At 36.0% G+C, this 15,121-nt stretch overlaps 1 protein-coding gene across 2 annotated transcripts in view; it reads left to right on the top strand.

The window, feature by feature from the left end:
• The window catches only part of CRIM1 (cysteine rich transmembrane BMP regulator 1), a 194,278-nt gene that overhangs the window by 155,054 nt on the left and 24,103 nt on the right, over positions 1 to 15,121 (top strand). For both annotated transcript variants that reach the window (XM_075089307.1, XM_075089306.1), the window contains 2 exons: positions 6,604 to 6,760; positions 14,745 to 14,866. In XM_075089307.1, coding sequence (XP_074945408.1) covers positions 6,604 to 6,760; positions 14,745 to 14,866 — 279 coding nt within the window. The remainder of the gene's footprint in view (positions 1 to 6,603; positions 6,761 to 14,744; positions 14,867 to 15,121) is intronic.

The following is a 15,121-nucleotide window of genomic DNA, read 5'->3' as shown; positions in this document are numbered from 1 at the left end:
CCTTCTGCAGTGATGTGAAAGGAATAGCTATAATATATTAGACTTCGGTTAGTGAAATACTGCTATGGAAAATTGAGGATGAAGCATGTTTCTTAGAAATTTAAGGCTTAGGTCAAAAAAAATTATGTATTCGAGGTAGAATAGAAATATTAACTCTAAGTACACATGCGGAAGATAGTGGAAGTGCTCCCTGAAGAGGGTGGAATTACAGTGAACTAACGACTCATGCCAAATAAATATTATCTGTCTTCTCACTAGGAGAAAAATCTTTGGTGGGGATCTCTGAAGATTACAACAATATATTGGTTTTAGTAATGCTTATAATATATCTAACGCAATAGAAGCAGATAAGAACGTCACTTGACTCGTGGGGGGAAAAAACCCAGTGTGCTGCTAGAAGGTTTATGGAAGCTTAGTAATTTTCTAGCAATTCCACCTTTGAGATATCACTGTTACAAAGTATCCAATTGGGTAATTTGCCTCAACGGACTCATGCGATTATTTTTTTAAACAGGGTTTTCTAGCATCACAGTGCCCAGTCCCTTCATTTTTATCCAGCTATTGTGAATTGTGAGTTAATTCTAACAAAAGGAGGGAGGGTTAGTGTGGATCTGTGGAGGCAATATATTCAGAGAATTCCAGTTACTGATAAGTAACCTAGTTTTCTCCTTCATAAATTTGCCTCCCCAGATCCCCACCCCTGAAGATTAACCAGCAGTAGCAATCCACACCAAGAGGACGGCTGAGGAGTGCTTAATTATAAAGGTACTGTGAAACAGTTCTCCTGATATGATCTAGCCTCAGCGTCAAGAAAATAATGATGGTAAAGGTATGTAGCTAGCTTTGTGTAGCAGTGCTACAAATTTTCAAAAAATGGACACCAGCCTAAGCCAAGTTGAAATACTGACATAATTCTTGTCAAATATCTATTAATATTCTCTGGCAGTTATTTTTTATCTGTGAATTAGAGGATTGAAAACTACAAGTATTTCAACAGGCTATGCATCTCTAGAATGCATTTTCAAAAGTTTTTAGACCAAGATGACTTTCAGTCTTTTACAGTACAATTATCAATGTGTCCATATGTAAAATCATAAATTGTAGAGAAATAAATATCCCTGCTTAAGAGGATAGAATTTTTTGTATGACACACATGCTAGAAGAAGGAAATTGGGAAGTCTTTTTTTTTTTAAAACAAAATCAGCTGGAATTATAATCAAGCTATTAGAAGTTCAAACAGAAGTCCTTTTTTAGACCTAATAATTCAATTCATGGAATTGAATTTTGTTTGCTTTTCAGTTTGATTTTTTTTTTGAGCAACATTTTGTAACACTCCAAACATTCATAGGTTCATGCAAGGTGTGGATGTGAGCACTCTGAAGTCAAGACTTAATCACGATCTGATGGTTTGAATTTAGGCCAAAGAATTGTGATTCTTTTTGAGATACATTGTGTCTGAGATACCTTACCCATGAAGGAGAGATTGTGTTATATCTGAAGTATCTGTCTGTGGAGTAAATTCTCACAAATGGAAAGATTGGAAACCCTGCATATCCTGGGACAGAATCGTGTTGTGAGATCTAGCAAAGACTGGGACTAGAAATGCGGACCTGTTGGTAGCTAACTTTGCTGCTGCTTTTGCAGTCATGGTTGCACATGGAAAAGAAAACTTCATAGTGTTGTTATGTGGGCTGGATACAATGCTATAAGTATTTGGTGCATATTTGTCCTCAAGTGAGTATTCAGTGCTAACAGGAGGCTATTTTAATAATGTCATTGGTTGAGGACAAACAGCCTTGCCGTGATTATTGTCCTAGCCTTCCACTGTACTTTAGTTGAAATTCTTCCAGAATTTTATGTGGTAGTCCAGCTAATGTCTGTTGTCACATTAAAAAGCTAAGTGTTTGTGGTAAAGGTAGAGTTGTATTAGCCTGAGACGTTCAAGGACACATTGGTCTTTTTCTAAAGTCACAACACATCGGTATCATTCTGAAATCAACCAACATCCTGCACCTGACCTCTCAGTTTGTAGCACTAATTCTTGTTTATTCCCTGTGGGCGGCACAACTTTGTTTTCAGTATTGAGTTTCACCCCACTATTTTTATTTTATCCCCTTAAGCCCTCCTCTTTCCTTGTGTAGAAGGACTGTTTTCTGTATTGACATTGCCTCATTGACATTTCATCTTTCATAAGAAAAGGTAATGAACATATTTCTACTACTCACGTAGAAAAACTCTACTCTCCAGCCAGATATTTCCCTAAGAAGCATAATGAGAGATGTCTTCCCTTTAATCAATTTCCTGTTCACCATTTTGTTTTCTGTTTTGGTCTTCTACCTCCTGTCTAAGCATTGGTTTAGTTCCCTAGGTGATGTCACTATAGCTAATCAGTAGAGAAATAAAGGTGGCTTATGCTATGTGATCAGAAGCTTGATCCCATTCTGTTAAGAGTTGCAGTGATGTGCAGGTGCATAATGCAGTTCTGTTGAACTCTGAAAGGTCGTTTTCCTTCTGCATTAGCTTTTAAAATGTTTCCTATTCTCTCCTTTCAGACTGTCTGATTACCCAATACACTTTTGATGCCGTTATTAGCCCAGTTAGAGCTGTATCTCTTCTCTACAAATAGGTTACATAATTTGGGATTCAGGGTCCTGATGAGATTTATCTAAGCAGATGTGGGAAAACCCCCTAAACAAGTAGCCTCCTAATATTTTGCCATAACAAATTTCCTCAGTTCATTGGAATTGACTTTCATGAACTAGTTCTCTTTAGTCTTTAGCATTTGTCACTTCAAATGCAAAACCTTAGCAGAAAATTTGTTTTTACTTATCCTTTCGTAATGAACGTGTGATTATTTTATTAATGAAGAATTTAAAGCTGTAGCTAAGTCTGTAGAGATATTGTCAGGATGACAGTTGCATATACTGATTCATATTTGAATCCTTAGGCTTGCAATCTTCTTCCTCTCTTTTTTTTTTTTTTTTTTATTTCTTTTCTGGGAGCTATACTCTGCTCTTTAAATTTGATGGGTCACTCTGTTTTCTGAACAAAAAAAAAAAGCACTATCTGGTACGCATACAAAGTTAATGTCTGCTGCACAGGTTTACTGAAAACCTTAGTCCACTCTTTTAAACCTGGCTTAAGTGTAAGACTGCCTGTAATTCTTATGTTTTTAATGTTTGAGTAGGAGAAATTTAGATGGTTAAATGAGAAGTCAGTGGATCAGAATTCACTTTCTGATTTTCATGACTCTAAGTTTCTTCATAGAAAATGTTTTTTCAAAAACTACTTAAAAGCTAATTCCACAGCTTGTAATGCAATACTATCAGAAATTTAAGTATGATTACATGATATTTTAGTAATAAACATCTCAGAAGGCATTTTTAGCATCTTGTTAGAAAGACTGTCAGGAGAGGTCTGAGTCGGTTATTCTGATGCCCTCATATAGCACTGATGTAACACTAGTAAAGTTCAGATGTGAACAGTGGTCTGTATTGACTTAGCAGACTTTCCTTGTACATTTGATATAGGCAGAATTTTGATGTTATTTTGTATCCTCTTTGGTGTCCCTTCCTGAGAGGCAGTGATGGTTAGTCAGTCAACCATCCTAAGGCTCTGAAGGCCTTTCCTTTCTTGGCCACTTATCCTCAACAGATTTTTCACTTTGTAACTCACTATAGGATTAAGCAGGGAAGACTTTGCCTTGGGACTGGATCTTCTGGCTAGTACCTCTGCTGACTATTTGAGTTTTAAGTATATTTAACATAATAAGCTACTTGGGATGAGACACTTCCTCTTTGTATAGCACTGTCCTAGACATCTTGATCCTTTTAATATCATATATTAACTTTACACGTAAAAAACTTGGTTTGCATCCCTGAAAAGCAGTTTCACAAATGAAATCGAAGTAATGAAAACAGAATGGAAGATTGAAAACAAAAACATATTTGGCTGTGGGATTTTGAGGAATCATTATTTTGCCATTTTCTGTTGACTACATACTCAAACTTAGGTATCGTACTTTGATAGCTCTCTTTAACACAAATCTGGAGACAAATAAGAAATATCTCAACTCAAAAGTGTTCTTGTTGTTTCTATTTTTTTTAATGTTTATTTCCAGCTCTTCTTTTCACTTTAAGATGCTTATTCATTTCTCCTAACCCTTTGCATTTGTATCTTTTTGTTCCTTGACCTGTCTTCCATGAGCCTGATGTTCATGGACAGCCAGCTAAACATTTCATCTTCGTGACAAAGTATATGTCAGAAAACAAATGGTTCTGATCGATCCAACCTGTGTAATTCTGGGATTATTCACTGATCGGTTCTGAGCATCAGCAGGAGATATCATAACTTACACCATATCAAAGGTCATAACTGACCTTAATTCTTCTTGGAGATATTCCACTGTAGGTGTACTTTTCCATACATTCTTTATAAAGTTAAAGTCTAGCTTTAAAAATTATGGCTACTTTATAAAGTCAGCATAATGAAAAGTTTAGATAATTTTATTATCACTATATGCTGTCAAGGAATAATTTTGTGCGAACATCCTACTGCAAAAGCTCCTTAAAAAAAAAAAAAAAAATTATTTTAACTTGCTTCAGGGAATGTCTTTCTCTTGTGTTACATGTACATCACTCTTTACCAGAGAAAAGTATCTGAATTTCCTCTGCATCATAATGTTTTGAAATCAACATTAGTGGCTACATGTTAGAAAGATCTAATATTCTTGATAGATCAGCCTGAACTCTTTCAAAACTTGCAGATTTCATGAAGATATTTGTATACGTGTCTCTGAGTAAAGCAAGAACCTAAGATAAGGGTTACAGTTGTTTTCACAGGTTAGATCTGATAGAGGGTAAATGCTTAAACATTGTGTCATTGTTAATCTGCTGACAAAGACAATCTCCAGAACCAGATATGCAAGGTTGTGGCATTTCTTCTTCTGTAGTCTGAATGACAAATAAACTTCCACGTTTTTAGCTTCAGACACCAAATTTACATAAAAGTGGAGAGGTAGGAGCTAAGAACCCTGATGATGGCTTCAGCCTACTTAAATTGAGAACAGTTGTTCGGGATAATAAGGGTTTTATGTTGCGTGGCACTTGTATGCCCAAATTCCACGACAGAAGTAGACAGTGAATTTGTTGGTTTTCTGCGAGGCTTCAGTCTCATTCTGGAGTACATGACTTCTTTACCAAAAACATGACTTCTTTACCAAATGAGCATTAACCTGGTAGAACAGATAAGGAAACAGCTTAACCACATCTGGTTATGTCTACCCATTGTCTTTGTAAGTAGGTTATGCTATATTTTTCAGCCTTAAATGCAACAGTACAAAAACAGAAGGGGAAGCATTTAAGTAAAGCAAAGATTCCTTCTGTTTACTGTGTATTACCATGCTAGAGACATGAAAATTATCTTCGTATTTCAGACCCACAGAAGTAGTGTAAGGAACAGAGTAAGTCAATGTGCTAATCTCCTCTTTGGAAAAAACCCATCCCTAAATGTTCATAAACCTAAAGGAAGGTGGTCTTCAGAGCTCTAATGAGGAGCACATCTGGAGGAGCACTCTGTGGCCAGCACTTTGTAGTGGTGTGGATGTTTGAACTACAGATGAGCTGTCCTCTGAATATCCCCCTGCAAATCAGCTCTTTGGATATCACCCATCATATTCTTCTCTTGAAGAATCTCAATTATATTTCCCTCCTTTTCTATTATGATCTTACTTTGGCTATTGTAATAAAGGTCTTTCTTTTTTCCTGTGGTTTGCATCCCTAGAGTAACAAAAATTATTTTCTCTTTCCTCTCACCTCTACAACTAGTAAATCAATTTTGTATCCCACAGTATGTTAAGAAGGTTTTCCTGGCACTTCTTTCAGGAAGAACAAAAAGAAACCCATCATTCTCAAAATAGTAGATTCCAATGAGAGTGAATATAATGTCCGTTGTTCATCTCTGTACTGGAAAAATTGAGATGCCAACAATCCGGCATTTCCCTTCCACCACAAGAGGCTAATAAAACACGGTAGTGGACTTCAAGATACAGGTCTCTTAGTCTAACATCTCTAAGATTAGATCACCTCTTAGGGTATTAGTTATATTCTTGAAAAGCAGGTCTTAATCACCAAACAGTTGACAGCAAACAGCGTAAGGAATAAAAGTTGTTAATATTTCTTTCAGCCTTTCAGTTCTATTTAAAATAAAGATGCTCTATATGGAAAAGAAACCTATTAATTCTTTATAATATGTAGAAAGTATATGTTATTTTAAATGTTTTATTGAAGGCCAACAGAATCGTGGATATCGGACTCCTTCAGCTGTGCATCTATTCATAAAATCATGTTAGTTTAGGCTACCAGGTAGTACTCCCCAAGTTCTTGACTGGAACTGAAGACGTCCTGTAGTGTCTGCTCATACGGTTTGGGTCATTACTGGAGAGTTCTGTCAAATACGTTAAAATTAGGACAGTCCAAAGGTAAGGCCTACCAGTATTTAAAAAGTTATGAAGTGAAAGTGAACAGAAGATTTAGTCTGCTAAAGATGCTTTTGTCTGGCATAAACAGTTCTCACATTGTGATAACCTGCATGTGTCCTTCACAGGGGAGGAGCTGTGCACCGGCCTCATTTCGGGCTGTTCCTTGGACTGTTCCTTTGGCTTCCAGACCGACGTCCACAACTGTGAGATCTGTCAGTGCCGACCGCGGCCTAAGAAGTGCAAGCCTTTTTTATGTGACAAGTACTGTCCCTTTGGATACTTGTACGTATTCTCATTCTGAAAGTGTGTTTAATACAATCCCTGTATGTATTGAAAATATGCAAAATCCAGGCGTAATTCTGTTTAGTTTGTGGCAAAGCAGGGGAGAATGTAGGAAAATAGAAATGTCATTACTTGATGTGAGATTATTCTTCAAAATTGATTCTGATCCAGAAATTAAGAAATAGCAACTAAAAAACAGTGGTAGATTATAAAAGCAAAGCAGTGCTTAAAGTTTTCTGAAGAATATTTGACAAACAAGATGAAAAAGCTACTTAAAAGTAACACCTCTTGCATGTAGCTTTTTGAAATTCTGTTTACGTGTTCCACCGTGATACTCTTTCATTTTGTAGCCCATTCATTTTATTCAAATGATTTTATAATATTTCAAGGGTTTTTTTTAATGTTGATAAGACAGCGCACTAGTTCTAATGAGACTTTTCTGACAGTTACTTTACAGGATTCATGAAGAGAACAGTACCATCTCTTATCTAAGTTCTTGTAAATGTTTTAAAAACCTTTATTGTTGCTGGATTCTTTCTCCATGCAAGGAAATATTTGTGTTATTTATTCACTGTGGAACATGTGATGAAAACTGGGCAGATCTTTTGTTACATAGAAATTTTGTAGTAATCGGTCTGGTGGCTTCTATATACATTTTACCAGTACTTTTTCTTTTTGATGGGTCCATTCCATGTAACTGCCTGCTTTTCGTAACAGTTTAATTTCTACCTCATGACAGCTGATCTTCAGATAATGCTCATTTGTAATTTGTTTGTTTAGGATTCGTAATGAAGTTTACTAATGTTGCACCTCTTAGTTTTTGATACTAATGCTCCTTTAATTTCTGGTTCATTTCAGAGTTGTGTTTGACACGTGTTCATAAACACTGCAGGTTTTTATAACAGTAATCTATAGTGTAGTGTGTCCTCCTCTTACTACACTGTTTAATAAAGTTTGGAGGAATCAAAATATGGTAGAACCTGAACGATCAGAGAGATACCAAAGATTTTAGAAAACCAGAAATCAAGCTGTGACATAGTGATATTCTCAGATTTAATCAGCTCTGCTCATAGATGGTGCCAGTGAACAATTTGTTTTCTCTCCAGTTGTGCCGCCCAAGTGAAAATAAAAGGAGAATACCAGCCTTACACCTTACTTTAATTTCATGCTATTCTTAGCCATAGAATGATGTTCCACTTCGGTGAATATAGTGTTCTGGTTGACCTCCCTCTTATTGCCCATATAGCTCTTGCATTTTGCATGGTGCTAAACAGGAGGTAGCATTACATCAAACAAAAAGCAGACCCATATCCCATGGAACAATAATGGCACAAATATGCTGCAGTACACAGACACACACACACACACACAAAAAATAAACCAAAAAAAAAAAAAAAAGGAAAAAAAGAAATACGAACATTTGAAAAGTATGTTTGCCTTGAAAACATTGAGTCACTTTTTTTTCCTACATTAGAAAGGATGCTTGACTTGTATCCGTGAGGCATCCCTAGTGTAGTCTGAAAATACCTACATAATAGCAGGCCAGCCAAACAAAGTAATACCATTTAATATAATCCTGTATCTATTACTTGAGTAACAATATTAGACTTGTCTCTGGTTAAATAATGGAAGTTTTTGCAGGAGACACTACTCATGAGAGTGACAGGATTGAAATACGACAAAATGAGGGAAAGACAACAAAGATTAAATCAAAATTCACTTCTGTCCCCAAAACGCAAAGTTTAGTAGATGAGAGAGAAGAAGTAAGAATTTTAAATGAAATTATCTTCAGGCATACTGACTTCAAGAGTGGCTGAGAGTTATTTTCAGTTTTGCAAGTAAGAGAAGGCAGAGCAGGAGGGAAGTTACAGAAAAGGGATGTTGATTTTTTCATCACAAGAACTTTTGCCTAGTGGCTTCAAAGGCAAGGATTGCTGAAGACAGGTAGCAGAACAAAAGAAACGTGAAAGATTGAGCAGAAATAATGAGTGGTTAGATGTCTCAAGTTTTTAGATAGGATAAAGTTGTTTATGTTACGGATCAAAGGAGTGAAGTCAATTAAAACAAGTTCAAAGCATGAAGACTTGCTTAGAAAGCATCCAGGGAGAGTAAAGTTTGAGCCATGCTACTGAGCAGGCACAAAATCCAAGATCACGTCTTTTAAAGCTGGGAGCCAGAGGCAAATGGTGTCGGGGTGTCTGAAACTGTGAGAACTCTGCAATGAAATCAGCAGGAAGGGTGGCTGGGATGAGACAACAGCAATGAAGGAATATAACTTGCAACTATATTAAAGCATTTGCTGGAAATTGCCATCTAGTCTTCATATGGTGTAACCATTTCTCAAGGGGCACTGAAATCATTTGCACTAGCTCTTTTCTCTCCTCTCAAAGAGAGAAAAATTCTGAATAATGGCCATCAGAATATATTTCATTGCTATTTGCAACAAAGATGGAAGCCATCTGTTTTGTTCACGAGCCGTAAACCATCTTCAGTAGCAAGTACAGGATGTGAGCTCAGCAGCCTCCAGACTGTATATCTGAACATTTATTTCTGGCTTATATTTGTGTTTTAAAAACTAATTTCCATTAAGAATACTCAGTTACTGGTTATTTTTCAAATTAGTTTATAAACTCAGCGGATTAATCTAATGTCGTATTTAAAGGGCACACTAAAGCTGTTAGATCTTGGGGTTTATACTTTTTCCATATTGTAGCTCTTAATTTATTGTCTGTAGCAGGGTTGATAACTTTAAGATATCAGGACAGAATCTGAGACGACTTTTTTCATCCACATGCTCAAGGAGTGTGTGCATGCGTTTGCATAACAGCAGAGGCAGTTGGTATGAACTACAAAATTTTTCACTGCTTACTCAGCGTGATTGAATATCATTCAGCTTGGAGCAGGAAAAGCTTTTTTTTTAATTTTAATATTACAAGTGCATAAATAAATTATTATTTTCAAGACCATTTGCTTTAGTCTGTTCACAAGCTATAATATGAGAAAACCATTAAATAAGGTCTGTTTAGTGTCTTTTGTCTTTGCCTTTTTGACTTCACAGATATAGCTTTAATATATTCATGAACCAAGGTCTAGGTGTTTATTTCCATTCTAGTGAACTCTATTCTTTGACGTTTCTGTGGTATCTAAAGCAGACAAGTTTGTTTCTCCTTTTAGTTTCTTTCCATTTACTACTACAGGTTTTCTTCACTGACAGTCCCAACGTAAATGTCCCATGGAAGCGTTAATGTTTTTCTACTGCTGATAAGGATTGTTCTGGACTATACTTACCAAAGTCATTTACTATTAATGTGTTTTGTTTGTGTAAATGTATTAAGTTTACTGTTGCATTCTTTTAGTTCTTTCCCAACAACATGGATTTTTTTATATAAACTGTAATTTTTATTTAGAGGAAAGCAGACAGTATTTTTACAACTTTAAAAGGAACATAGTAGAGGCCTTAATAACGTGTGGTGAACTGAATGTTTTTAACCTTCAAAATTCTGAATCTTCAGGAAAAAGCAAATATTCTTTTAAGATAAGTTAAGACAGTAAATTTCCATCCCTGGGCCTGTGCTCCCCAGTCTGTGTGACTGTCAGTCATGCTCTTGATTTATGTCTGCCTCACTTGTGACCAGACCACATATAACTGCTAAAAAGAATAATATTTTCTCTGGTCCTGTTTACTTCCTTAGCTTTCAGTAAAGATGGGCCCCTTACTTCTGCTTACATATATCTTTACTCTGCAACTTCTGATTTTTACTGTTGTCTTTTATACTACTTCGTAGTATGGTTAGCTTTGCAGCGAAGTAGGCTGTTCCGTGGAACTGAATTAATTAATTAATGAACTTTTATTAACTCAGAAACCTGTTACTTGGTTTGGGAGGTCTGACTTTCATGGTCTCTCTCATGAACTCTGACTTAACTGGTTTTCTAAAGGAAGTTTTGAACTAAGATGAGGAAGATCCTTATGTATCATTGGAAGTTGACCCTCAGATTGCAATGAATTTGACCTGCGATGTGTAAGGTTTATACTCTGACACACCAGTATAAATCATCAAGGATACCTTTTGAACACAACAACAAAAAAATCTGAAATAATTCTATTGGCCTTCTCTCGTTACGCTTTAGGTGAGATGTGTCTGTGTTTTTTTGAAAGGCCTCAAAGGAGAAATCTCTAAAAATGAGTATTAATACTCTAGTTGGAAATGGAAATTTTATTTCTCTTCATAGGGAAGGGAATGGGGGATAGAATATAGAGTTCTGCTTCACTAAAGTGAAGCATGTAAATTAAATCTGATCTGAAGATGCAGGAGCAGATATTAAGCTGTTGAAGTTCTCACAGCATTACTTTTTGATATGCACCATAGAAGCCTACCTTCTGTAAGTTGAGGCTGTTCTCTAGCTGTATGTCTTCTATTTAGCCTTTACATACTCTTACGTACTATACGTCTTCAGAGAAAGATAAGAACGCCAGAATAGAGCCTAATATACTTTGTGCCTTAATAAACTGATTTTCTGTGTTTGAATGCAATCCTCTTGACCTATAGAGTCCCTTAGGTTGTGGGATCTGAGAGTATCGTCTTGCTGATACCTGTGCCTAAGCAGTTAAGATGATGATTGTCAAGAAATTCGTGGTATATCTTGGTAATAATCTAGCTGATTGTATGGGGAAATCTGAAGGTGTCCATGCCATCTTCTTCAGTGTGGATATACCTGAAGCTTGCGTTAATGCTGTCTGTCTACCCAGAAATGGTTCAGTCTTCTGAATGAAAATCAGAGAGGACTGAAGAAAAAAAAGATGGATGGGCCATACCTTTATATAAAGAAATTGATCAAATAATTCATTTTCCTGGAATGCTTTCCTGCAAAAAAGAACTAATGTCTCGGTTTCTGAGAAGGATAGAGAAAGTCCTGAGAGCAGAACACTTTAAACACAGAGATGCTTAGTCCTACGTGCAAGTATTTTTCAGTGTTGATCATGCGTCAAGGGTAATCTGTTAAAGGATACAAATTTCAGTCACAAATTCAAGTTATTTTCTAAACTTATGGACAAAGTTGTCATACTGTCACATAAGAGTAGGAAATTTCTTGAAAAATAGTAAGGTTTATGATGTTGAAGAAGAGAATAATAAGGCAGGCTTTATTTCTGAGATTTACTAGGCTTACTTTGTACACCTGGGGAAGACTAAAACTACCAAGCTTCAGATCTTCAGAAGTGGAAAGTATCTGGAATTTAGTGAAACAGAAGAAAAATGGTTAAGTTAAAAAAGCATAAGTAATGAATCTTCTAGTTTGCAACTATTAATTTTAAGTCCTAGACATGATAAAGTGACACCTTGATCAGACATTGTCTCAGAGTATCAGGTCTGGACCATTTAATGACTTGCCTAGGCACCCCCCAGTCCAAGGCACACTGTCTGCCCCACCGTACCATATCCTATTCAGAGGAGTTGTGGGAGGTGGGTGAAAACATCACACAGGTCAGGACTGCTCCATGGACTGGCACTGAACGACATAACTCATCTTCAAATAGAAGGCATTATAAAAAATATAATGTTCAGCCTCTCACAGGATTACACTGGTTGTTGTAGAGTAGTAATTTTTAGACTGTATGTATGACTCATTTAGTATATTGACCTACAAAGGAAAAGTACTTATTTCTGCATGTGCTTTCTGGCCTTAGATAAGCTGAAACACACTCTTCTCTTTCTCCTTTTTTATTTTTGAATAAACTGTGCATAAAACAGTTTTATTAGAAAATGTATGTGGTCTATGTAGCAAAAGCATTTTAGAAATGACAGCAAATATTAATGGGCATAGTATGGTAGCTAGCAGTAAAATAAAGATGGTTTAAAAACAAGTTGTTTTCAAGCAGATCCTAGTGTTTTAGGAACCCTGTCTTTCCCTTGTGTTTTTGTACACCTGAAAAAAAATGAACTTTAACCTTTTTAAAGCTAATTGGAAAATAATCTTTAGTCCAAATTCTGTTTTTAAATGTAGAATGTAATTTAATTGAGCGTAATATTTGGTATTTTTAAATGATAAGTGTTTAATAAGTCTTAAGATTATTGCAATTTAAATAAAAAAAAAACCACAAATGTTAGAAATGAGCACCCTAATCTTGTCACTGTCTCCAAAATATACGAATAATTGCACTGAATGAAATGAGTTAACATTTAAAGATAACTATGTAGGTAACAGTTTGTAGTATAAAGGGCTAAAGTTGTGGTAAGAAATATTTTAAGATCATTTCACTTCAAGGCTCGCTTTGGTGCTAAAATTATTTAGATTTGCAGTTGTATAGTACATTTGTTCGGTTCTTTACTGTTACCGTGCCAATTACTTTTCTAAAATAGCAAACCTTCTGTGACTTCCAAGCCTGTTAGGACTGTTAAAAGCATAGGATGTGATGGAAGACAAATGTCTATTTTAATGTAAAACTTTGGTCACAAATAGGAGGCTAAAGAAGCAAGTATTAAAAGAAAGGTATATTAGATAGTGAAAAGTTAAGTAGTAATCATCATCCTTGTGGTTTGGGTCGTCTTTTGTTTATTTTAAGACTGTCAAAGGTTGGTACTTGAAAAATCCAGGTTTGTGCATCTTTAAAGATACCAAAACCTTTTCAAAATTCTCTGAAAAAAACTACTCATAGAGTTCACAAGCACATTAGAGTTCACAGAGCTCTGCACATTAATGGAAAGAGGCACTTCTGATATTAAAAGGACTGCAGTTACAGAGATTAAGGAGGAAAAAACGATGGATAGGACAGAAAGTCCTCCATTCTCCATCCTCCCGTGTGACAATTTGTTTTCCTTAGCCTTTTAACTAAAAATTAAATAAAGTCTTCAGATCTTGAAGTCAGGCTTTTTAGAGATTTACATCGTTTATTTCTAGTCTGTCCCTCTAGATGTTCTTCTTTAACTTCCTATGTCTTGTCTTGATTTGGGGGGGACCTGGTGTGCATTTAATCGTATAGTATTCAGTGAGGGATCCGTCAGTTTCCCACTAAATGTTTTTCCCCATTTTAGTGAGTTATCTCACTAGAGCTATATGTTTATCAGCAGACTCGTGAAAACATTTATTGGGTTTTTTTCCCTTCTTTGTCTTGAATTTCATTACAACTTTGGTTTTTTTTTCCTGTATCTTGGGAAGAAACAGAAAATTCCTCTATCTCTGTATGAAGGGAAATAGTACACTTGTGCCTAGAGTTTTAGCGGTATTATCTGTCTTCCTGAAAAAAGACAAGCAAGTGTTCAGTATAGGATTCTTAGAAGCAGCATGTTTTTATGGTACTGTGAAAGCATGCTGTCAGGTGGTGCTCTAGACTCCTGCCTAGCTTCACCTGGAAGCTTTGGAAGCATTTGTGTTCTTGATTCTCTGTACTCTGTCTGCTGAAAAGTTCTCTGGTTTTCTCGGTTTCGAAATACGTTACTGTGTGTTTACTACTTCTTATATTGGTTTTTGGCATTCCACATGCTAGTTTTCAAGTAAGCTTTGTGTCTGATATTTAATGTTTTCAGAAATCTCTCCAGTTTTAACATGCAAGAGAGGAAATCTACTGTACTTTACCTATTGTTGGAGGAAAAAAAGTTAACAGTAATTTGTGTTATAAAAACATAGTAATTCTAGCAGATTGCTACGTAACCCTCCAACTTCTTCACAGTTTTGGAAGTTATTCTTTCTACTTTTTCACTTGAAAAAAGAATCGATCATCAATAGTGGTCACAAGCACATATGTGTATATTATCTGCTATGGCTTGAAAATACCAAATGCAGAGATTTCACTGGTCATGTGGAGGGAGCACATGCCAGGGATGGACACCTGTACACCCCATAGACCCGCTGAACCTAGGGGTAACAGTTAACAATAATTTTCTTTACTTGATCAGTCACTTGTTTACGGGATGCTTTTGATTTAAAGATCATGACATGTAGATATTTTAAGTGACCTGCTGACCTTTTACAAATTATTTTGGTCATCTAGGAAGAACAAGCATGGCTGTGAAATCTGTCGGTGTAAGAAATGCCCAGACCTGCCTTGTGGTAAAATCTGTCCGATGGGCTTCCAGCAGAACAATCACGGCTGTGTTATCTGCAAGTGCAGAGGTAGGTGAGAGTGCATGACCACCTCTAATTAGAACTTGTTTTCAAAGCATTTGGAAGCTAGAGCAAAAGAAGAAAGAGAAATACTGCACAGATTATGGTGGGGAGAGTTGGTTCAACTTTGCTCAAAGGACTGTATTGTTTTGCAGGTGTTAGTTATTATCTGTGTTCATGTTGGCATCAGCAGAAAGCCTCAGATCCACTTTCATCTCCCATTACAAAGTCTCAAAAATCAGTTCATTATCATTAATAAAAATT

This window comes from Phalacrocorax aristotelis, chromosome 3 (assembly GCF_949628215.1).
Source record: "Phalacrocorax aristotelis chromosome 3, bGulAri2.1, whole genome shotgun sequence".
Lineage (NCBI taxonomy): Eukaryota > Metazoa > Chordata > Aves > Suliformes > Phalacrocoracidae > Phalacrocorax > Phalacrocorax aristotelis.
The sequence above is the reverse complement of the archived record's forward strand: the minus strand, read 5'-3'. Positions and strand labels throughout refer to the sequence as shown.